This window comes from Desmodus rotundus, chromosome 9, assembly GCF_022682495.2.
Source record: "Desmodus rotundus isolate HL8 chromosome 9, HLdesRot8A.1, whole genome shotgun sequence".
NCBI classification, from domain to species: Eukaryota; Metazoa; Chordata; class Mammalia; order Chiroptera; family Phyllostomidae; genus Desmodus; species Desmodus rotundus.
The window spans coordinates 81,352,870-81,376,713 of record NC_071395.1 but is presented as its reverse complement, the minus strand read 5'-3'; the positions used below and the strand labels follow the sequence as shown (position 1 = coordinate 81,376,713).

General features: G+C 38.1%; 1 protein-coding gene across 6 annotated transcripts in view; it reads right to left on the bottom strand.

Moving 5' to 3' along the window:
- Positions 1 to 23,844, bottom strand: part of RHOT1 (ras homolog family member T1) — a 58,957-nt gene that overhangs the window by 18,617 nt on the left and 16,496 nt on the right. For all 6 annotated transcript variants that reach the window (XM_045198908.3, XM_045198907.3, XM_024564654.4 and 3 more), the window contains exons 3-16: positions 23,029 to 23,110; positions 20,840 to 20,883; positions 20,580 to 20,633; positions 20,374 to 20,426; positions 15,909 to 16,017; positions 15,530 to 15,631; positions 10,525 to 10,623; positions 9,860 to 9,968; positions 8,989 to 9,109; positions 6,586 to 6,670; positions 6,070 to 6,215; positions 4,454 to 4,554; positions 1,114 to 1,244; positions 242 to 325 (exon numbers count right to left, since the gene is read on the bottom strand). In XM_045198908.3, coding sequence (XP_045054843.1) covers positions 242 to 325; positions 1,114 to 1,244; positions 4,454 to 4,554; positions 6,070 to 6,215; positions 6,586 to 6,670; positions 8,989 to 9,109; positions 9,860 to 9,968; positions 10,525 to 10,623; positions 15,530 to 15,631; positions 15,909 to 16,017; positions 20,374 to 20,426; positions 20,580 to 20,633; positions 20,840 to 20,883; positions 23,029 to 23,110 — 1,320 coding nt within the window. The remainder of the gene's footprint in view (positions 1 to 241; positions 326 to 1,113; positions 1,245 to 4,453; positions 4,555 to 6,069; positions 6,216 to 6,585; positions 6,671 to 8,988; positions 9,110 to 9,859; positions 9,969 to 10,524; positions 10,624 to 15,529; positions 15,632 to 15,908; positions 16,018 to 20,373; positions 20,427 to 20,579; positions 20,634 to 20,839; positions 20,884 to 23,028; positions 23,111 to 23,844) is intronic.

Below are 23,844 nucleotides of genomic sequence, written 5' to 3'. Positions count from 1 at the left end.
TTTTACTTTCTTATTGTAGTATAACATACAATTAAGCACACAAATAGATGCATTTTTTACTTATAGCTATACCCATGTCATCACCAAACATATCAAGGGAATTAAAAGTAATTTCAGTGAAAAAAAAAAATCACACAAAAGTTCCATGTACAGCCATTAAATTAAACCTAATTAGTTTTCAAAGAGGCTTTTAAAATATACCAAATAATTAATAATCTTTATATTCCAGAGAATTTCTTACCAACAAATATTTCTCTTGTCCATACACATAAACAGTGTTAATCGCATAGTAGGATTTATGATCATCACGAATTTTCTTCTGCCTCTGAAAACAACCAAAATTTTCACTATTTACAGTGAGATATTACAGGAACTAGCTGTCATCAATATGTATACCTGTGGGTCTGTCATAAATAAGAGGGCATTCTTCCTTACACTATGTATTATTTATGAGTACAAAGGGAATATTGACTTTATGTTTCTTAGTTCTTAAGGTCTAAGACAAAAGATGCATTTGTTCAGCACAGACTGAAAGCAGTAGCTGAAAAGGAAGCAAACTCTATTATTGAAATTGTATTCCAGAGCCACCTGCTGGCACTTCTCATTACACTGTAATTTCATCTGATATGAGACTCATCTAGAAATACGTCAGTCTCCTTACTCGAAGCAGCAGTCAGAATTGGACTTCAGAGTTCAATTCAAAATATTTACTGTACATTTACTTCCTGCCAAACACTGTCAGGGCTTTCACACGCGTACGCATTCAATCCTCACCTAAACACTGGCTGAAAAAAAGGGCAAATGATAGCTAACATCACCAAAAAAACAAGGACAGGATGGTGAACACGTAATACAACACACAGATGATGTATGACAGAAATGTGCACTGGAAAGCCATATAATTTTATTAAACAATGTCACCCCCCAAAATTGAATAAAAAAGAGCAAAACAAAACAAAACAAAGATAAAGCCAATTCAGTAGGATTATTGTTACTCTTTAGACTGTACTAATAATATACACAGGTCACTGAATTCCAGTGATCAGCTAGTAAGGTTAATGGCTATAAAAAGTATGTAAACTTGTGAGTATAAAAGCTTCTGAGAATTCTTACCATCAAGTTTCTTCCAAGAAGAGCCTGAAGAACTCCACTTTTTCCACAGTTTTTCATCCCAATCACATTACATCTGAACACATTTCTTTGGGTCTGCTTTTTCTGAAGGTCTATCTTTTTATCTCTTGTTACTAAAAAGAAAAAAGAAGAACCTAATTATGTACCACTAAGACTCACTGAGCCTCCATTTTACCTTCTGCATAATAGGGTATCACTACTTATCACTTTTATCAATAAACAAACAAACATACTGTACAAAAGTCAAGATGTGTGTGGAATAAAGTACTAAATGGAGGTGTAGGTAGATATGCTTCGCTTCCTTGCACAACCAAAAGTAGGATGACAACCAATTTAAAAACAAAAAATAACCAGAACTGCCAGAAAATCTGTGTGAAAATCTGACAACCAAGGAGTTCAAGAAGAAACATTCATCTAGGCTGGTAGGAGGGGCGGAGACCAGAAGCGGAGGTGGAGAGGACGCACAGCAAGGCAGCAGCTGGCAGACCGGGTGGGCGAGGCCCCTCTGGTGGACTGGGTGGTCCTACATTCTGAGAACAACTGGGGAGCAAGACAGACTGCGCAACCCAGGGTTCCGGCACAGGCAAGATAAGGCCTTAGAACCTCTGGCTGTAAAAACCTGTGGGGGTTGTGGCTGTAGGAGATACTGCCAGTTTCACAGGGGAGTCAGTTGGAGAGACCCACAGGGTCCTAGAACGTACACAAACCCACCCATCCAGCAATCAGCACCAAAAGGGCACAATCTGCATGTGAGTAGTAGGGGAAGTGACTGAAAGCATGATGAGAGTCAACCAAGTGGCACCGTTTCCTCTCTGAGCACTGCCCCCCACATAGCGCCACGATGCAGTGAACTGGGTTGCCCCACCCTGGAGAACACCTAAGGCTCCACCCCTTAAAACGTAACAGGTGCGCCAACACAAAGAAATATGGCTCAAATGAAGGAACAGATCAAAACTCCAGAAAAAGAACTAAGCCACAAGGAGACAGCCAACCTATCACATGCAGAGTTCAAAATACTGGTTATCAGGATGCTCAGAGAAATGATTGAGTACAGCTGCAAAATAAAGGAAGAAGCAAAGGCTAGACAAAGCGAAATCAAGAAAAATATACAGGGAACCAATAGTGAAGGGAAGGAAACCAGGACTCAAATCAACTATTTCCAACAAAAGGAAGAAATAAACATTCAATCAAATAAGGCGAGGCTTAGGAACCACTGGGACAACTTTTACACATTCCAACATCTGAATCATAGGGGCGCCAGAAGGAGAAGAAGAAGAGCAAGAAATTGAAAACTTATTTGAACAAATAATGAAGGGGAACTTCCCCAATCTGGCGAAGGAAATAGACTTCCAGGAAGCCCAGAGATTCCCAAAGACATTGGACCCAAGGAGGAACACACCAAGACACATCAGAATTGTCACCCAGGATTAAAGATGAGAGAATCTTAAAAGCAGCAAGAGAAAAGGAGACAGTTATCTACAAAGGAGTTCCCATAAGACATCAACTGATTTCTCAAAAGAAACCTTACAGTCAAGAAGGGGCTAGAAAGAAGTATTCAAAGACATGAAAGGCAAGGACCTACATCCAAGATTATTGTATCCAGCAAAGTTATCATTTAGAATGGAAGGGCAGATAAAGTGCTTCCCAGACAAGGTCAAATTAAAGGAGTTCATCATCACCGCGCCCTTATTATATGAAATGTTAAAGGGACTTATCTAAGAAAAAGAAGATGATTAAAACTATGAACAGTAAATGACAACAAACTCAACTATCAACTACTGAATGTAAAAAAAAAAAAAAAACCCAACAAACTAAGCAAACAGCTAGAACAGGAACAGAAACACAGAAATAGAGATCACATGGAGGGTTATCAGTGGGGAGGGAGGGGGGAAGATGGGGTAAAAGGTACAGGGAATAAGAACCATAAATGGTAGGTACAGAATAGACAAGAGTAGGTTAAGCATAGTCTAGGAAATGGAGAAGCTAAAGATCTTGTATGTGTTACCCACGGACATGAACGAAGGGGGGTGGAATGCTAGAGGGAATGGGGGTGCTGGGCAGAGAGGGATAAAGAGGAGGAAAAAAATGGGACAACTGTAATAACATAATCAATAAAATATACTTAAAAAAAGTACTAAGTATAATACAGAAAGGCCTCACTTACTGGAAAAGATGCATTTCTGAAAGCTGGCTATAAAGTGAACGTCTAGTAACCACAGGAAATTTATTTAATCATAAAATTAGTACACTTTCATAAGGAAAATGATATCCTAAGAATGAATTCAAATTCTAATAAATATAGTCAGCCTTATATTTGTGTATGTGTGTATCTTTGAGTTTGTTACTCAAAAGAGCATCTTTGAGTTTGTATCATAACGAGTTATAAACTCCAAGATGCTCTCTCAAATCTGCACGCTCTCAGATCTGTAAATGGCAGAGGGATATGCGCTCTGGGGTTCACTGGCCTTTCAAATGTAAATCTGTAAAAGAGGCAGGCCAGAAAACGATGCTTTGTCAGCAGAGCAATGGGGATCTCTCCCTGAGATAAAAAGCCCTTAAGCTGTAGCTTACAAGATTCAACTGTAACTAAGCATCCGTATGATGCATTATTTAGTATTAAAGATATATAAAAGTATAATTAGTGATACAGAAAGATGTCCACAGTATTTTGTTGCATAGAAAAACCTCGAGATGGCTAGCATTTAGTTCCTTACTCTTTGATGCTGAATTAAATAATGTCTAATTGGGCAAGTGGTAAATGGTACTTGCTCCGTCAATTTAAGATTGGTTGTCTTCTTATGCTGACGCTTCCTGTAAGATACAGCATTTCCCCCTCACCAATTAGGATATAAGAAACTCTTCAGATATTAGTTCCCTAGTGTGTTATTTCCATACCCATGGGTTTTCTTTTAAGTGGAGGACGATTGGCAAGAATTACAACATTCGTGAAAAACTGATTAATGGGGAAAATGGTACGAAGCTGAGATATGCACTATCAGTTCAATATCAGGAGCATGTGTTATTGGCATTGTTTTTAATGTCCAAAGAAAATTAAAACAGGACAAACCATACTTTGAATGCCCATGGCCAAAGGAGTAACCTCAGGGGTAAACTTGAAGTAAAACCCCTACTCTTTCTTTTTTGATAAACAATAAAATCAAGCATCTCAACTTGAAAGAAATGACCTAATCACAAGGAAAACAAGGAAGAGTGTAGACATGGACAACAAGCAAAGATATGTTTATTTTCACTCTTTTACATCTAGAAGTACAATCTTAAAAATATTTCTCATTTTTTTACTAATTAGTATTTGGATGCTCACTTGTAATGGCTGAAGCTTGAGACTCTTGCTCAGTCAGTATTGAATAGCCTAAGTAGCCCAAGTACTCCAGGCACCGCTGTACATCTAAATAGGTGGTGAGCCTAGGAAACAGAAGAGTTTAAAAAGTGAGAAGTTCCTCAATGAGCATTTATAGAAAAAAAAAATTCCAACAGCTCAAATAATTTCACCACCAGACCCAGAGAAGTTTTATCAGACTGCTTTAATTTCCCATTCACCCAACCACGATTTTTCCTATGATGCTCTTCTTAGGACCGAGAAGGGAGGAGAATCCAAGATGTGGAAGGATTCCTGTATCTGCTCCACCTGCCCAGAGAGAGCAAGGCCATGTACATGAGCAGTGAGCTGCCGGTAAAATCTAGAGCTGGGATTTTTTATATAATCTGCTTCCCAAGGTAGGGTTGGCCAAAAAGTTTTCTAGGTTTTTTCCATAAGATGGCCCCACTAGCATTCATAGTTGTCTTTAACTTCATTCAAAACAATTGTGTTAGATTGTATTTGTAACAGCTGTCATATCAGTGTGCATTTTCAAAAAAATGATCAAATTGGTGAATTTCTGTGTAGGCATTTTAATATTAAAGATGAAAGAAAATAAGCAATTTCAATATATTATGCTTTATTATTTCAAGAAAGGTAAAAATGCAAACCAAAAGTTTTGTGCAGTGTATGGAGAAGGTGCTGTGACTGATCAAATGTGTCAAAAGTGGTTTGCAAAATTTCATGCTGGAGATTTCTCACTGCACAATGATCCATGGTTGGGTAGACTGCTTGAAATTGATAACGATCAAACTGAGACACTAACTGAGAACAATCAACGTTATACCACATGGGAGATAGCCAACATACTCAAAATATCCACATCAATAAGGTTATTGGTGGAAATGAAAAATATGTCTTGTATTTACAGAAAAAAACCTTACAGACTTCTTGGCCAACCCAAACACAGTACACTGCAACTAATGGCTAGTTGAGAACTTAATGATAATTAAATCTGAAAAGGTTTCTGAAAGGAGCAAAAATAACAGAAAGGTACGTGAAATCAGTTAGTTCTTTTTATGATTTGAAAAAGAATAGATTCTGGTGTTCGAAAAGTTAGTCTCACCAAGACTAACGTAATTACGGCATCATACACAACGGGAGGATTTTCTTAGCACCCCCGGACACAATGGAAACTACGCTATACCCAGACTGTAGACAAACCCGCACTAACAGTACAGTAAAAACAAACAACAAAACCCCCTTAAGTTAGTCTTCAGTGTCACGTAAAATATGCTCTCCCCATATTCTGAAGGTGTAACCACTGTGCAGTAGCAATGATGTTTCCAATTCCCTTAATCAAAAAAGTATTACAATTTAGCTCATTTTTGATGTGAGACTCATAACTGTTTCCCTGTACATCATCCAAAAACAAACAGATCCCTTCCTGATAAATTGCTAGAACACCTAAAGTTCATCTTAGAAATAGCAGCACCATAAATCCTGCTTATTATAACTGAAGTACTTTGTAAGATCGGAAAAACTTATAAATGATTCATGTAACGCACCGTATTTTTAAACTAGTGGTAACTTGAGAGGAAACAGATGAGCTCTATACTCACGTCCACTGGGACAGAAACCCCTGGTAGGTTATCCAGCCTTTTTCATTGGTACAAACTGTGTTATTCACATCTGGCCCCCAAGGTATGTAAGGGAAAACTTTAAACAAATCTTTAAGCTCATCGGGTGACAAAGCACAGTCTCTATCCTGCAGACACACAAGGAAGCGCACATAATGTTTAGATATCTAAGAAAATAATTCCCAAACTCAGAAGCCCCCTAGTCTAGTAAAGTTATTCTTCTAAAAACTAACACATGACAGGAAATTTTACATTTTAACAAGAAAATGTCTTACATGTATATAAGAAAACTTATGGAAGAGTCTATAGAAACCAGACTTTTTCATCTTGAGAAAGTAAAAGTAAATAAATAAAAGGAAGCATTTTTGCTAGTTTAACTTAAGAGAGTATACACAATTTTGGGCTCTGTGACATGAATACCCCACAGCTAGGGGAACACAGTTATTAAATGCTCACGGAAAAATATTTTATCAAGGAAAACTGCGGCTACAAGCTTACCAAATCATGCTTGTCAAAGGTACTTTGGAGAAACAAATATGCGTGATGATTTAATTCAGTTGTGCAATCAGGAGGTATTTTTAGCCTGTTGATGAAAAAATTTAAGAGTAAAACAAATCATTAATCAAATATTAAAATTTAATTTAAGAAATGAACATAAAACCGCGGCAAGTCTTTCTGTGGGATAACGCCATTTACAAAATGTCCCTGCTGGAGCCATTCGGATTTCTCCCAGGCAGAGCCACGAGAGGGGCACAGCAATCCTCGAGGGCCAGAGCAACGCTCATCCCCAGGTGACATGTAAGGTTTTCTTAAATTGATGAAGGGCAAGTTAAAATAAAAATTCTACAAATAATTCTGATCAAACCATAATGGGTTTGCTCCTCCTATATAAAAACAAGTTGTAAGTCATAATTATGCCACCACTGTAAAGAACTGAAAATGATGTAAAAAGACGTATTTCTGCCTGATTTGACCTTTTTGGCCCACCCTAAATTTAGTTCAGCAAACATTTGTCAAATGCCCTGAGCTAAGTACTAGGGACGCAAAAACAAGACAGGCTTCCTGCCTCTCAAAAACCACATTCCAGTGCGAGATGAACCACAAACAGATAACCTCGCTACCTCAACAGAATTAGAGCACAGCCTGAGTTTGGGTCAGCTAAGAATGCTTGGGCAGCCCCCAGTAACCAGAACGTCTCCAGCCTGGGGGCGGAAAGGTGTCAGCACTGCTGAGAGACACTGTCACCTGAACTGAGACTTGAAAGGTAAGAGGCATTAGTTTGAGGGAAGTGGGAGGGAGAGAGTGGAAATACCAAGGGTAAAAGCCTTGAGTAGAAAACAACATGATTGGTGGACTATAAATAGTTCGGTATTTACTTCTAGAATGAAGGCAGGGAGTGAGCATGAGCAGATCATGAATGACCTTGTATACCATGTTAAGAAGCTTGGGCTTTATCCTGTCTTCAGGGGAAGTGCCATGGCCCAATCTGTATTTATATACCTTTTTAATCTAGCAGCAGTGTGAAGGACAGACAGAGGTAGAAACTGTAATAAGAAAGCTAGAAAGCTTCAAGTGGTGGCTCTAAGAGGCTATTCTGCAGAAAATTCAAGGCAGAGAACATAAAGAAATTGAAAGAGATAAGGAGTGTAAGCCGCAAAGCCGTAAGAAATAGTGTTTCCTCACTGCCATACTTAAAGCAATAAGCAACTCCTTGTAGAATTTATCTACCCACATAAATGGCACAGAAAAGGAAACTTCAAAAAGGCCCTGGAACGAATCCAATCATTCATTTAATAAAGATTTATTGAAAAATCTGGAAAATTACCTAAACCAAGATTTCATAACTTTGACAAGAGAGGTTTCAACTTAGAACTGATCAATGGACCAGACATCCAACGAGAAAGAAGTTTGCTTCCTCAGTGATGGGGGAAGAAAAACACAACAAAGCCTTTCTGAATGCCTACACGGCTAGAGGTGCTATGCTGAAGTCTCAAAGGCCAGATACTGGGCAGGCGCTTCCCTGTTACAGGAGTCTCCTGTTTTGCGGCAACTGTGGGTCCACTTTTAAACAAACAGAACTTAAAATAGCATTATCTAAAGGAAAATTATCACAAATAGACAGATTATTAAGGAAAAATAGTTATTTTATCTTGAGCTAAGAACAGGCTATAGCCCTGGCTAGTGTGGCTCAGTGGATTGAGTGCCAGCCTGTGAACCGAAGGGTCACTGGTTCAATTCTCAGTCAGGGCACATGCCTGGGTTGCAGGATAGGTCCCCAGTAGAGGGCACATGAGAGGCAACCACACAGTGATATTTCTCTCCCTCTCTTTCTCCCTCCCTTCCCCTCTGTCTAAAAATAAACAAATAAAATCTTAAAACAAAACAAAACAAAACAAAGAACAGGCTATAAACCTTAGGGAGCAGAAAGACTAATGAAGAAAAAAAGCTAACCAATATACCAATACTTCTCCTCTCTTGATTTAAAAAAACATTGTAAAATTCCTTGATTTCAAAATTATAAATGAATTTTAAAAAATACTTTTATTCTCCATGAGAAAAGAAGAAGTTTGAGCCATGCTCTAACTCAGCGGGCATGATTTCACTCCTGAGGGGACATTTGGGAATTTCTAGAGATGCTGGACACTTATTGTTGTCACAAAGCGGGGAGGAGCTGTTACTGGCATCTAAGAATGTGCCAGACATCCTATAATGCACGGGGCTGACTCTACAGCAAAGAACTATCCAGACCAAAACGTCAATAAAGCTGAGGTGGAGAGACCTTGTTATAAACCTCTCTATAAATCTAAATTATTCCTGAGTACTCTAATGCCTTCCTATGTGCTAAATAAAACTTTAAAATACTCGGCAGGTGAAATCAATTAGCAAGCCAAAGGTACATACAAGGGGAATAAATACTCAGGTGTCAAATCCAGATCATCATCATAACCAAATCGTCGCAGCACAGTCCAAGTAGTCTCGTGTCTCCCTCTCTGGATAAAAAGGGTGTGTAAAAATAGAAAACCTGAAATAAAATGAATTAGTAAATACAGTTGATGTGAGAAAGGGTACAGAATCCATGGGAGAAAAGCATGTAACACATAATGGCAAGGGCTACATTCATAAACATACAAGTTTTGCATATTGAAGGTCAAATCAAAACAAAATCACAAGTGTTTCAATATAAACAGAGCTGATTTCAGAATCATTTAATGTAACAACCAGGCCAGCAAGAGAAGACACCGGATGGAAGAGCCAAAAACATATCCCTAGGAATGTACTGACATTCACAAAGTTACACGATAAAAACAAAGGAAATTGTTTTACAGATCTTTGTGTTTTATAATACAATATTCTGGTTTTCATTTATTTTATTGTGATTCTATCACACATTCTACAGGGAACATTTTGTACTTGGTAGGTAAATTTTACTGATATACAAAATGTCTTCCCTAAAAATTTCTACTTAAAGGACACTTATGAGCTGAAAAACCTTTAAGATAAATTTTTTGTACCAGAAATCTCTTTTCCTCTGATGAACCTCTGAATTCCTGAGATCTCACCAATTCCCTTCCTCTAGTTTATGCTGACAGTAAGGACGAGGGTCCCCACCAAACAGCCTGTCTCTTCCAACTCCTACATCTCCAAGTTGGATTTTAGGCGTATGAGTAAATACTAACATTTCCTTACAGTCTAAGTAAGGCTATAAAGACCTTCGCCTCATGCCAAAATGTGAAACTACGAAGTTCGCAAGGGAAAATCGCCACGCACCCACCTTTCAGTGTCAACCCGCTCTCAGCCACACCGTCACTGATGTGCTTTCTGACTACGTTCTTGACATCTTCCAGAGCCTGAGGAGCCAGGGGAGTATTGAAACAAATTCTCTAGCAAAAATAAAGAAATTCATACATAAATAAATAGTTGTAAAATCGGCATTAAAACCACAATATATAAAAATATTAATCTACAAAGTAATAGTAAATCAACGAGTTGCAACCAAAAGACACAAATTCGAAATTACGATGGTCTCTGTCTTGTCTTATTTATGTAAAAATACATCCTACTTGGAAGGAAAGACACTGTCCCTACTCTGCCCATCACACTTCTAAAACACAGGGCTCTTTGTGAAGCGATGGTACACAAAATCCAGAAAGAAAAACAATTCGGAGTTCAGACTTCAAGTCATCCTTAACATATCCATTGTGCACCAGGAAGTAAAGCTACCGAAGAGTCTCCTCAGTTCCTATGCACAAGACAGTTTTGTACCCTAGGCAAAGACTTAGAAATAGCTTGATGTGAAAGATAGTTTTACATTAAAAAAAATCTCAAGTTTATCAACATATCAATGTTTAAGCTAATAAATTCTTATAGCTTTTCTCAGCCAAAAATAAAAGAAAAAAACACCAAGATATGTAAACGTCGGGAAAAGAGGAGGGCTACCTGAAAGAAGTTGAGTTCAGCATCGTTGAGCGTGCCATCGTTATCTTGATCGGATATTTTAAATATACGAGTAAGGGCTTTTATACAGGCCGGCTTCATCTGTAAATCATTGAGAAGAGAAACAACGGCTTTCATTAGAATGGCTGGGGTTTTAGAATATGATTTTAAGTAAGGTTAAGAATAATTCTGACTGTTCTCACGGTCACGTATGTAACAGCAAATACAACCAACGTGAAAAATGAATGGAAGCAAAGTCATTTACTTTTGTACCCAAACCTTTTTAAGTAAATGAGGACCAATATTTGGAATGGTCAAACTCTCCCTTCACGGCCACACGTCTTCCAAGGACAGTTCATCTGTACAGAAGATTCATTCTCCCAGTCATATAAAGAAATATTTATTTATGCCCTCCCTCATTTCATAAAAGAATTTCAGTGGATTTGTACAACTACGGAGGGCTTTCCTTCCCAACTTTTGATTTTTTAAAAATTTCAGCTTCATTGAGGTATAATCAACTGCTGATTTTTGACCATCCACCTTCTGGCAGCGGAATGAAACGAAGCGTTTTAACCTGTCGTTCGTGCATGTGTGTTCGTCAAAGCTGGGATATAAAATGTGCTTATTTGCAAACAGGTGGCAAAATAGTACTGGTTGTTAAATGTAAAAAAACCCTTTTACTAGCTTCCTATTATCAGATAAGAATAACATTTAAAAAGCATCTCACCTTCTGTGCCTCTATACAACTTTTTAAGTAATGCTGCTGGAACTATATTTTGACAACTTTCTTAACATTTGTTTTAGGATTTATAATGGATGGAACAAATATTTGGCTATTTAAAATAAGGCCCACAAGCTTCTAATTTGTGTAATTGCTATAGGGTAATTACTGTGAACTGTGAGAAATAAAACTTTCGGGAAGATCACTGCACAGTGTAAACCTGGAAGCAGATCTCCGATGGATACATCCGAATCGCAGAAAGTACATGGCGAGGTGAGGAAATGCATACTTATTAACCTCAGTCCCATGGCCGTCCAGAGCAAACTGTAATGATGAGTTCTGACCATGCTATCAAACTCAAATGCAAAAAAGAAATCCCTTTAAAAATTGGAAAGGAAACAGTTATTTTCCCACAGAAATACAGACAATCCCTTTGTGTTTTAAATGGGGTCTCTGGGAGAGCAATTTGATGTAATGAGAAAAAGATAAAACCTACGAAATAAAGAGATTAGAAAGAACTGAGAAAAAAAATCAAACATTTAGAGAGCACTGGATAGGGCTTCCTTTATAAAACAGTACTAAATGGACTATCACGTATGACATCTAGAATCATGGGTGAATTGTTTAAGAATAAAGAATAGTAAGATACTGCTTCTATTAATGTGATCCAAATACTAGATATTCAAGATTAATGAAGATTACATTGTTATATTTTATTTACTCTCCTTTTAAAAGTGTTACATAATAACCTAAATGTTGCAAAAAGTAGCAATAGCAAGAAAAATATAAAAAACAATCTTAAAAAAAGCTTTATTTTGTGCAAGTGGTTATTCCTCATATCCTAAAAACCTTCATTAAAAATGTAATTCAGGGGTGGGGGAGGGAGGTGGGTTCAGCTGGGGTGGGGGGGAGGGAAGGGGAGAAAAGGCATACAACTGTAATTGAATAACAATAAAATTTTTTTTTAAATGTAATTCAAAGAAAAATAAAGTGGCATGTTTTTCATGAAAGCTGGAAACTCGTCAGAAGCTGAAGTGCTCTAAGGTACTGGCTCAGTGTGACAGTGAAATATGAACCTCCTGAAAATATAACTCCAAAAAATGACTCCTTTTAAAAAGTATTAAAATTATATTTCATTAAAAGCTGCAAAATTTTTTTACAGTAATAAACTCATTTTCCACATGTATCACCCAAACTCCCACACAGTAAACAATGTTACACAGAAGTCACGTATTTTCATTATTAGGTAAGCAGAGGGCTCCATGGGTCCTACAGAGTTCACCCACACTGAAAACATATTTGCGGTCTAGGCTTTAATTTTTAATAAGATCTTCCTAATGATGCCAAACTGTGTTACAAGGTATTACTGTTGTCTAAATAAAAGTTTCTGGTATGGGCTTAGGCTCAAGACTTGTTCTTGTGTAAGGGACAGTCTCTAAAGATCCGAAGGGTTTACTTCAGGCAGGTTCACCCAAGAAATGAGTAACAGGTGCGGGTATTTTATTCAGGGAACTGGAGGAGGGGCAGGGGTGTGATTAGTAGAACCAATAATTGATCTTAGAAAAAAGGAGCAATTAAAGAACCGAGAACAAACTAGTAGAGGGGATTTAATGTAGCACTATTAGCCTAAGGCCTCAGAGGTAAACCTCTATGAGACCATTTCCCAAATTTCCTTGATTATAAGGTATAGCACCTGGCTGAATCAGAATGCAACCTGTGTTTTTGACAAGTATGCGTAGTGATTATTAAGAGGCAAATCTGGGAAATTCTGGATTAAGAGTAAATTAGAAAGAAGCATTCCAATTAAGGATCAGTAAACCAGGATTAAGGAAAAGTAAATCAGGGTCAGATTAAGGGATAACTCAGATTAATTACTTATACCAGAGGTCAGCACTATTTTGTAAAGGGCCACAAAGCAAATAATTAACAGGCAAAATCAAGAATGCCATGGAGGTACTTACATAGCAAGAGAGAATCAAATTTCCACAGTTCTTATTGATGAAATTAAAAATATAATAGTAACTGAGTATAAATTTGCTATATAGGTCTACAAACTGGAAAAATAAAAATCTTTTTGGAGAGTTAACATTTTGCTAAATTAGGGTTCAAAAATTAGTGTTCCTTATCATAAAAACTGATTTCAAATGTTTATCTGTTAATGCTGATCTGTAATGAGATTTTACATACATTCCCTATGAAAAAGTTACATACTGCCAATACTGATACATAGCCACAAACATGTAACTTTTATTGGGCACAGGCATTGCTTGGAAAGTGTTCAGAGAATTACATGAGATTCTTCTCCTGATTTCTGCCTGTTAGCATGTCATCACACTGCGGACTGGTGAGTTCCAACTGAAGGCTGGGCGGAAGCTCCTCAACCGCAGTCAAATGGAGTATGAAAGACGGAAATTTCCTTTGCTGGAACAGTCATTTGAGTTTAGAACATATATCTGCTTTGCCGACTAAAAATCGGCTTTTTTCATCTTGTTTAGGCAGGACAGGTAAAGGCCTGATAATAAAATAAAACGTCACAGTACAGTAATACCCTTGGTACTCGAAATACGGTCAGGTTGTAACTGCGCCAGTGCAACTAGCGGCGCGCACGCAGCACTCAACAGTCCAGCGGTCACGGTCACGTCAGCCCTGAGAAGTGAGGGAAGCGCCACACAAGCTCTGCTGCGACGACTCCACTCGGTCTTTGCAGCAGGCAGGCAGCTGCAGACAGACAGAAAGGAACGAGCAGCAAAACTTCATTCATGAACGATGGAGTCTAAATGTCATATGATTTTCCCATATCGCAAAACGTCACTCCTTTTGATAGTTTTCAATCATTTAAAAAGGAATTCTTAGCTCATAAGCTATACACAAAACAAATGGCAGGCCAAATTTGGCCCACAGGTCAAAATCAGCCAACCACTCACGGGTAGTATAAACTGTTCCTGAAAAACACTGAATTTTTATTTCTTAAAAACTCAAAAGCAAAAAGACAACTCAAGAAACAGGCAAAAGACTTAGACAACTCTCCAAAGAAGATAGACAAATGGCCAAAAACCACATGAGAAGCTGAACATCATCATTAACCACCAGGGAAATGCAAAGCAAAACAACAGTGAGATACCGCTCACACCTACTAGGACGACTATAATAAATAAAAGGGGGTGGAGGGGAACGAACTACAGGTGTTGGCAAAGGTGTGGCGAAACTGGAACCTTCATCCAATTTAGTGGTTCCTCGAAAAGTTAAACACAGAATTACCATGGGAGCTAGCAATCTCATTCCTAAATACACACTCAAAGGAATTAAAAACAGATGTTCAAACTTGTGTGTTAATCTTTATAGCAATTCTACTCGCAATAGCCAAAAAGTGCAAACAATCCAAAAGTGCACCAGCAGACGAGGGGATAAACAGAACGTGGAAGGCATCCACACAATGAAGTCGTCCTTAGCCTCTGAAAGGAAGGAAGAGCTGGCGCATGCTACAACACGGTGTGCCCTGAAAGCACTATGTGAAAGGAGCCAGATACAAAGACCACATACTGGGCAATGCTGCAAGGAGGAAATGTCCATAAAAGGCAAGTCCATACAGACTGAAAGCAGATAACTAGTTGCCAAGGGCTGGGGGGGGGGGGGGGGGGGGAGGACAGACAAGTAATGGGTATAGGGTTTCTTTTTGGCATGATGGAATGTTCTGGAATTAGATAATAGTGATGAACACACAAATGGGTGAATAGACTAAAAACCACTGAACTGTACATTTTAAAAGGGTGAATTTTATGGCATGTAAGTTATATGTTAATTTAAAAATTAATTAATTTTAAGAGTTCTATGGCAAAACATTGTTAAATTTTAGATATTTCATTAAGGCACTACTGTGTTTCTTAGCTATAAAACAGAAGGAGTATTTGAGTTGTATTACATGTTGGACCCATGTCAAATAACTGCACAAGTTTTTCCTTTGTGTATGTTTTTAAGTTTGTGGACTTTATAGCAGCAAAGCAGGCAGACTTCCAGCTAAGTCTTTGGACTTCTAGTTGTTATTATTGCTAATTCTTCTGTTTGTTTTAAGGCCATTTCGTGAAACAGTATTTGATCTGGAATACTTTTCTGAATATTTAACATGAGTATCTGAAAAGTACCTAGAAAATGTAAATATAATAAGCAATAAATTTCACAAGCTTACAACAATACTTAAGAGTTACTAAAAAAATCTCTACCACACTCGAGTCCCTACCCACACATTTCATCCCCTACTAACCACCACACACTGGGGGGCCAAGGGGTTACCTCTTTCTCCTCTGGGCAGTACAAGGGCCCTGTGGGATGAAGAACAGCTTTCTGTGCATAATAAAAGAGCTCTGATATGTTCTTCAGGTTTTTTGCTGAACACTAAAAAAAAAAAGTTTACAATTTTACAGTCTGAAAGCAATTATGAGAGCTAGAAACAATATAAGGTAATAAGATTCCTTGAACAATGCATTTTTTCTTAGTGGATATCACAAGATGATTGTCTACAAAGAGCTCAGAGGCCAACTTCAAGTTCTCTGATTTGGTTTACAAGACTTCACAAAGGAAATTTATTCCCTCCTACATCTCCCACTCTACTCCAAAATTCAATTTAGTGAGACTTCACCAACAGTAAATTTCAAAATCAAATAAGGCGTACCTCCACACAGGTTTCTATTTCTGTGTACTGGTTCATAATAGGAAGGATGGTCTCCATGCTACTATATTCCACTAGATCAGATTTGTTCCCAACCAGTATCAAAGGCAGCCTGAAACGAACAGGGCACATTGTAATAATAAGGGAGGCAAAACCCATTAGATTTATATTTTAATGTACATCACAACCCGTTCTAACTAATAAGCTTTACTCAATCTCCCCAATACGAACCCCTCTCTTGTAGTCAGCTCAAGCCCACGAGAGAGCATATTTAACAAATACTTACTGAGTACCTACTAGAAGCCAGGTACTGTTCTAGGCATTAAGGACATAGGCAAAGTCCCATCCCTTGCTAGTAGTAAAAATCAGGAAATGGACAATAAGCAAATAAACAAGACAATTTCCAATTCTGTAAGTGCTATGAAGAAAATAAATAGTGGGGTACGGGATAGAATAATGAAAGGAAACTACTCACATTTTGCTGTGTATAATGCACTCCCACATATAATGTGCACCCACGTTTTTGGCCCAAACTTTCAGTAAAAAAGTCTTTTAATTTTTTAATTCAATTTTTTATTTACTTATTTTTAGAAACAAAACCAATTATCATATTCCAGGGTATTGTTTTGCATACAGATATAGTTATTGCTTTCTAGAGTTATACTTTTAATGCATGAGTAAATAAAAGAATGAAAAACATTCATATAGATACAGAATTAGTACTCCCCACGTATAATGTGCATCCTTATTTTTCCCTCAAAAATTTGGGCATAAAAGTGTGCATTATACGGGGCAAAATATGGTAATTACATGTGATAATCAGGGAAACATCTCTCTGACAAGGTGGCATTTGGGTCAACGGCTGAACAATGAAATGGAATCTGCCACGTGAAGAGCCAGAAAAGAGCGGGCTGCGGACAGCATGCACAAAAGCCCCAGACTGAAAAACATCCTTGGTCCAAAGAAAAAAAAATCCCAGAGCGGAGACTCCTGAGCAAAAGAGAAGTAGGAAATGGGGTTGAAGAGAGGAGCAAAACCCAAACACGTGAGGACTTACAGATGTAGTAAGGAGTGTAGGTTTTATTTTAAGTGTAAAATGGGAAACTACTGGGGGAATGACATGATCTGCTGGACCTTCTAAAATGCAGTCATTATTTTTCAGTGAAATATTTACATGATGATATGGTATGTTACAGCTAGAAGATTAGATATGGAAGTTGAGACAAAGGCAAAAATCAAAAAATATACTGGTTGTTAGCTAGACAAAATGAGTAGATCTCCTGAGACAGAAAAGATGGAGAGGGTTTTTTTTGTGGAGGGGGGGCAGGCAGGGATTAGGGTTTTGTTTCAGACAAGGATTTTGCTTCTGACAGGCCTATCAGAAATCTGAATGGGGAAACCAAAGAGAACTAGTCTAGCGGAGAACTGTTATTTGTGCCCCTGCAAGAGATTTTGGAGTGAAAGCAAATCATCTTGTTGGAAGATTGCAATAGGAAAACTTACAAGTATTTATTTACCCTCTCAGTGTTATACATTAAAAAAAACCCTGACCTACTATATAACCCAAATATATATTCCAAACAGAGACAGAAGAGTTTCCAAAAATGTAGTGGTTTCCAACCAAAGGTGTGCTCAGAATAATTTAGGGAGCTTAAAAATAAATACGCATGTCCAAACCCTACTCCAAACCTACCAATTCTAAAACTCTAGGGGTAGGGCAAAAGCATCTATATTTTCTTAAAGTACCTCACATGACAGTGATGAGCACCCCCAATTAAGAACCACTAAAATACGGGGAAAAGGTGAAGGAGAACAGGAAGTACGAGAATAAGAAGTGCAAACTCCCAGTTCCAAAATAAACCAACCGTGGCGATGCAGAGCACAGCACAGGGAATACAGTCAGTAACAGTGTGCCGACTTTGCGCAGGGACAGATGGTTACTGCACTCAGGGTGGTGATCCCAGCATGAGGTGTATAAACTTTTATGTCGTTATTGTTTTTTTAATCCTCACCCAAGGCTATGTTTATTGATTTTACAGAGTCAGGAAGGAAGACAGAAACACCGATCTGTTACCTCATGCCACGCCCTGACCAGGGATCGAACCTGCAACCTTTTAGTGTATGGGACAATGCTCTAACCAACTGAGCCACCTGGCCAGGGCCAGTATATAAATTTTTAATCACCATGCTGTATACTTAAAAACAAATATAATATTGTAGTCCAACTGTATGTTAATAAAAAAAACAATTTTAAACACTGTAACAATGGCCCAAGGAAGTCCTAGGAATAATGTGTAACAAATATAAACTTAAGGGCCTTGGCCAGGTAGGTCAGTTGGTTAGAGTGTTGTGCTGATTTGCCAAGGTTGCGGGTTCAATCCCCAGTCAGGGCACACACAAGAATCAAACAATGAAATCATAAATAAGTGGAACAACAAATCGATGTTTCTCTCTGTCTCTTTTCCACCCTCTCTCTGAAATCAATAAATTTAAAAAAATGTTTTAATATAAACTTAAAGGAGGAAGATATTGAAAAGTGTAAGGGCCATATAATAAAGAAACAGACCACGTTGGGTCAAGTCAACCACAAGAAAAATAACTATGCTGATATAATTCAGGGAGGGAAAAAATACAGCCACACCTGAGGAAGCTCAATTAGATCTCCAAATGTTAAAAGCCACTTTCATTTTTTTAAAGATTTTATTTATTTATTTTTAGAGAGAGGGAAGGAGAGGGAGAGAAACATCAGTGTGTGGTTGCCTCTACACGCCCCCAACTGGGGACCTGGCTCACAACCCAGGCATGTGCCCTGACTGGGAATCAAACCAGCGACCCTTTGGTTCACAGGCCAGCACTCAATCCACTGAGCCACACCAGCCAGGGCTAAAAGCCACTTTCAGATGACACTGAAAGGACCACAAAACTAACCACAGCATTTTAGGAAGCTTGTCATAGTAAAGCCAAAATTTAAAAATCCAGTGGTACTTGACAGATCCTGGCAAAACTGCCTTCTCTGAAGAGTCCCTCCTGGAAACAGCTTTAATAATTAGCAAGACAAGCAGGCACCAGAGCATGCAGGTGGGTGCTCTAACACAGCCTTCTATGATGACAGAAACGTTCCTTATGTGTACTGTCCATTACTACAGTCACTTGAAATGCAACTAAGTGTATTCAAAAAACTGAATTTTTAGTTTTATTTCATTTCACTTAATTTAACTTTAAATTGCCACAACTGACTAGAGGCTACTGCACTGGACAGGGTAGCTCTAGAGGGTCATCCTGTTCTTTTCTCCTTGACAGTATGTCACCATGCAGTTTACAACCAAAGAGGAGCCATCAGAGCTGCAAGGCACAGCACACACTATACCACCTCAGTCACAAGGCTCCTTATGTAGACTTGGGGGACAAGGGTCAGTGACCATGTTCGTGTATTTAGATCCAGATCTTCGGGTTGCAAGGCCCCAAAATGCCCAACTAAAAAAATAAATCTAAAAAAGCAAGTAAGGGGTGGGGGGTATATGGGGACTAAATGGTAATGGAAAAAATATATAATAAAAATTAAATTTTAAAAAATAAAATAAAATAATAAAAATAAAAAAGCAAGTAATGGACCAGATGTATACAATACACAGATATTAGTTGCTTTCCTAACATTTAAAAAGACTCAAATGCTTCATAAATAACATGTTCAATTATACAATCTACAAGAAAAATGTTTTCATTTTGACTTAAAATTCAAAGATAGATACCTACAACTACCACCCTACTCAGAAAAATACAAAATGTGTGTTCTCCTGCTTTTTCCTTGTCACATATATGTCTTCCAAAGAATTTCAAAGAATTCTCCCTGTCTAAATTCCTAAATGAAGACCCCTAGAGCTTTTTAGAGAACTTATAAAGCACTTACACATGCATTATTTCAGTGCGTTCTTAAAATAACCACAAGAGGATTATCCTCATCTGTGCTTACCGCTGAGGAAATGGGCTCAGTGAAATCAAGTCTTAAAGCTCACAAGCAGCCAAACCAGATCTCAAAGGTCTTTCAATTTCCTCAAAGTCCTGTGCTCTTACACGCACCACACTACGAGCAACCCAGGACAAGGGAGAAAGCCATTCCTCATCAAAGGGGCATCTCAAGAGAGAAGGCACATACTTTTCAAGCAGCAGTTTGAGAAAGAAAACTTTAAGAATACCAAAATATTTACTATCTGAAATTGTGAATCACTGCAGTATCAGAGCTCTATTCTGTGCTTTGCTCTCAAACATTTGTGCTGCCGCAAATAATTTCTCCCCCGAAAAGGAGGGTGTATGCAAACAGGGAGATAGACCTATAGATAAAGCAAATGCAGCAAACTGGTAGCAACTGGTGGATTTCAGTGAAAGGTTTACAGGTGTTCATTACACTACTTGCAACTCTTTTATAAGCGTGCTATTTTTCCATATACAAAATTTGAGAGAGAAAAAATACCTGCTGTCTTTGTCTGTTCTTTCATTTATGAGAGGAATCCATCGACTTGTTACCTAAAATGAAAATTAACAAGATCTAAGCCACATGAGGATCTTCTTTGAAAAGTACCTGGCTTCTAGCCCCTAAAATTCTAAGTCAAGGATGAATTTTGAAAGTGCCCCCACTGAAATTTAACTAAATATAGTGAAAAAAGTCACAATTCATACCTTATCAATAGAATGCTTGTTGTTAACAGCATAAACTATGCAGATGACATTAGCCTACAACAAAAATTAACAAATTAATAGCATTTTTGTAGTAGCAAACACTTAGCACGTCTCTAAAAGGAAAAAGTACCTAAGGACTTACAGCAAAAATACATACCCAAAGTCAGCAATAAGAACAAAATAAGTGAGAAAACAAAAAAAGCAGACTTAGACTCATCACTGTTTTCCCACAAAAACCCTACAACTATTTTTTAACTCACCTGTGATATTTCTTGATGAAGTTGTTCATCACTCTGTTCTGCTTCTACAAATGACAAAGTAAAAAAGAGTTTAATATTTTCCACGTGTCCACAGAAACTAAGGGCCAAGCTAAAATCCACGCAACGCCCATCTAACATCCCTCAAACACCCTCATTCCTCGTGTCCTGGTGTAGGGCCAGACTAGGTGGCAAAGCCGAGGGCAAGCCAGGGGAAGGAAAGATTGATAAGGAAGCGGCTGGCGCTGACGGACAGGTTTACAAGAGGATAACTCAGACGGGGAAGAGCAGAAGGCATTGTGTTGTAATCTAGGCTGGTATCTGACCAGAGTCGAGAAGGGTCGGGCAGAAGAGATCAGAAACCCAAGCTAGAAAACTGGGTGCTGAGAAGTCAGAAGCCCAGACAAAGAGTCTGTCCATTCACAAGGTTAAAGGGCCACAGGAGAATCTGGGCAGTACAAGCTGGAGACCCAGAGAGCAGATATGAGTGACATTAACCAGGCCCCAGCAGCAAACCCAGAGCATGAGAATGAGGAGTCAAGAATTCCCTCTGCAGAGCGTATCTCTGGCCACTGGTCTCAGGGAGGAGATGCACCCATAACCCCACAGTGCGCGAGATATGCATGATATGGGTAGGACGAAGCAGCACACAAATGAAGAGCAAAGCCATTATTGACACATTAACTTAGATCATCTTATGTTACATGTTTCCCCCAATGTTCCTGTTATTTGAGCTACACAAACTCGTATCATAAACAATTTCAACTATACTCTATATTATGCTAAATAATTGGTTGTTTTTAATATTTTTTCATATGTTGAATAATCAGCGGGTTAAGGCTCCAATTTCAATACTGAAGTGAATTTAGTCATATGGCTACATGTATTAAAGAATAGTTCTATAAATAAAGCTAGATATGAGACTGTAACAGAAAGCATCCAACCCCCCCCCCCCAGATTCTAATACAGTGCTCTCCAACAGAACCGCAATGCAAGCATATATATGGAATTTTTAATTTTCTGGTAGTCACCTTAAGAAAAGTAAAAAGGAACAGGTAAAAATACTTTTATTTAACCCAAAATATCAAAAATATAAAATTCCAATATATTCTCAGAAAAATTATCGAGCTATTTTACATTTGTTTCGCGCTAAGCCTTCTAGATTCGCCTGCACTGTACACTGACAGCACGCTTCGCTTTAGGCCTAGTCACTCTCTCAGTGCTCAAAGCGTTACGTTTCGGACTGCACAGTACTGATGTTTCTGTTTTAGGCTACACGGACTACTGGTTTAGCAAAACGAAGTGTTACCAATGTAGTTACACCCACTTTAAAAAACATGTAGGCTCATAGCAAAATTGAGCAGAGGGTACAAAAACTTCCCATATACCTCCTCCCTCCACATAGCTTACCCCCATTACCAAAATCCCCCATCAGAGTGGTACACGTTACAATTGACCCTTTAAAAGAACAAAGTCCCAGGCAGCAGTAAAGGGTAAAGGGGGACAAATACATGGTGATGGAAGAGGATGTGAGTTTGAGTGCTGGGCGCTCAATGCAATATACGGATTGTGTACCGTAGAGATGTACACTTGAAACCTGTGTGATCTTACTAACCAATGTCACCCCAATAAATGTAATTTAAAAATAAAAAGCCCCGCAACAAAATAATTTAATGATTGTAAAGCAAGTAGTAGTGTATAGAAAAATTTTAAGTTGTTTAAAGCAACACAGATGTGCTTCTATTATTGTACAATGTAATAAGCAAGCTTACAACTGTTTTAACTATTATTTTATTTGGGACACAGGCTGAAAAATTAAAGAACAAAGTTAGAATTCAATAAGTTTTAAATTCAGAACTCTTTCCAAACTATCACAGCAAGCCTGATAACAAAGCATGCCAATTCAAAACATACCTAGGTCTTGTCATTTACCATTCCTCCTTCCTTTTCCCTATTGCGGAACCTGACCTAGTACATTAGGGACAGAACTGAAAGATGGAGCCTTGAGGAGCGCCTGGCTGGGGATTAGCAAGAAGATATAAATGACACAAGAATAGTAAATGACCATTTACTGCTAGAGAAAAAGGACCACCCCTCTTTAACATTTTCTAAAGCTCAGTAAATACCTTTTTGAGGATGATTAAATTATCCCTACAGCTTCACCCCCGGTTGGTCAACAAGTCGTTCATTACCTGAGTAATCTACAATGTGCGTTGGGACTCTCTCAGGGGTGACATCAGCTGGAATGGTGATTTCTTCTGCCCGGGGAGGAACCTTCATTTGAAAACAAATACAGAAAAGAAAAATCTTTGGATATTATCAATCAAACCTGTTACCAGATTATGTAAATTTATCTATATATAAGCTCCTTTCATCCATACTTATTACAGGTATGCGTTGTACTTTTAAATGCTTATATTTGTTAAAAAATGCTTTATTTTGTGCTTTATCACAGATGCAAATATATATATTAATGCTGTATGATAAACTACTTGTAAAAAATACAAATTTCTACCTGTGTAGGCACAGTGCATACAAGGACACTTCAGATCTGATGCAGCCTGAAACAGTATCTAAATTTGGCATTTCAAACATTAGCTTTTTAGCCCTGGCTGGTGTGGCTCTGTGGATTGAGCACCGGCCTGCGAACCAAAGGGTTTCGGGCCAGGTCCCCAGTAGGGGGCGTGTGAGAAGCAACCACACATTGATGTTTCCCTTTTTCCCCCCTCCCTTCCCCTCCTCTCTCTAAAAATAAATAAATAAAATCTTTTTTAAAAAACCATTAGATTTTTAAAATATGTTGTTTTCATTCTATTTTGTTGAAGGCTTAAAATATTCTACAAATGAGAAACTATGTTAATCTAAAATAATCCTCAAATAAAACAAATTATCAAAATTAATTCCTTCCAGCAGATAACTGATTGGCTATATAATAAGTCTTATTCTTAATAATTACATTGTTTAGAAAGACTGGATGATTTTACTCATTTAAAAATCCCTTATTCATA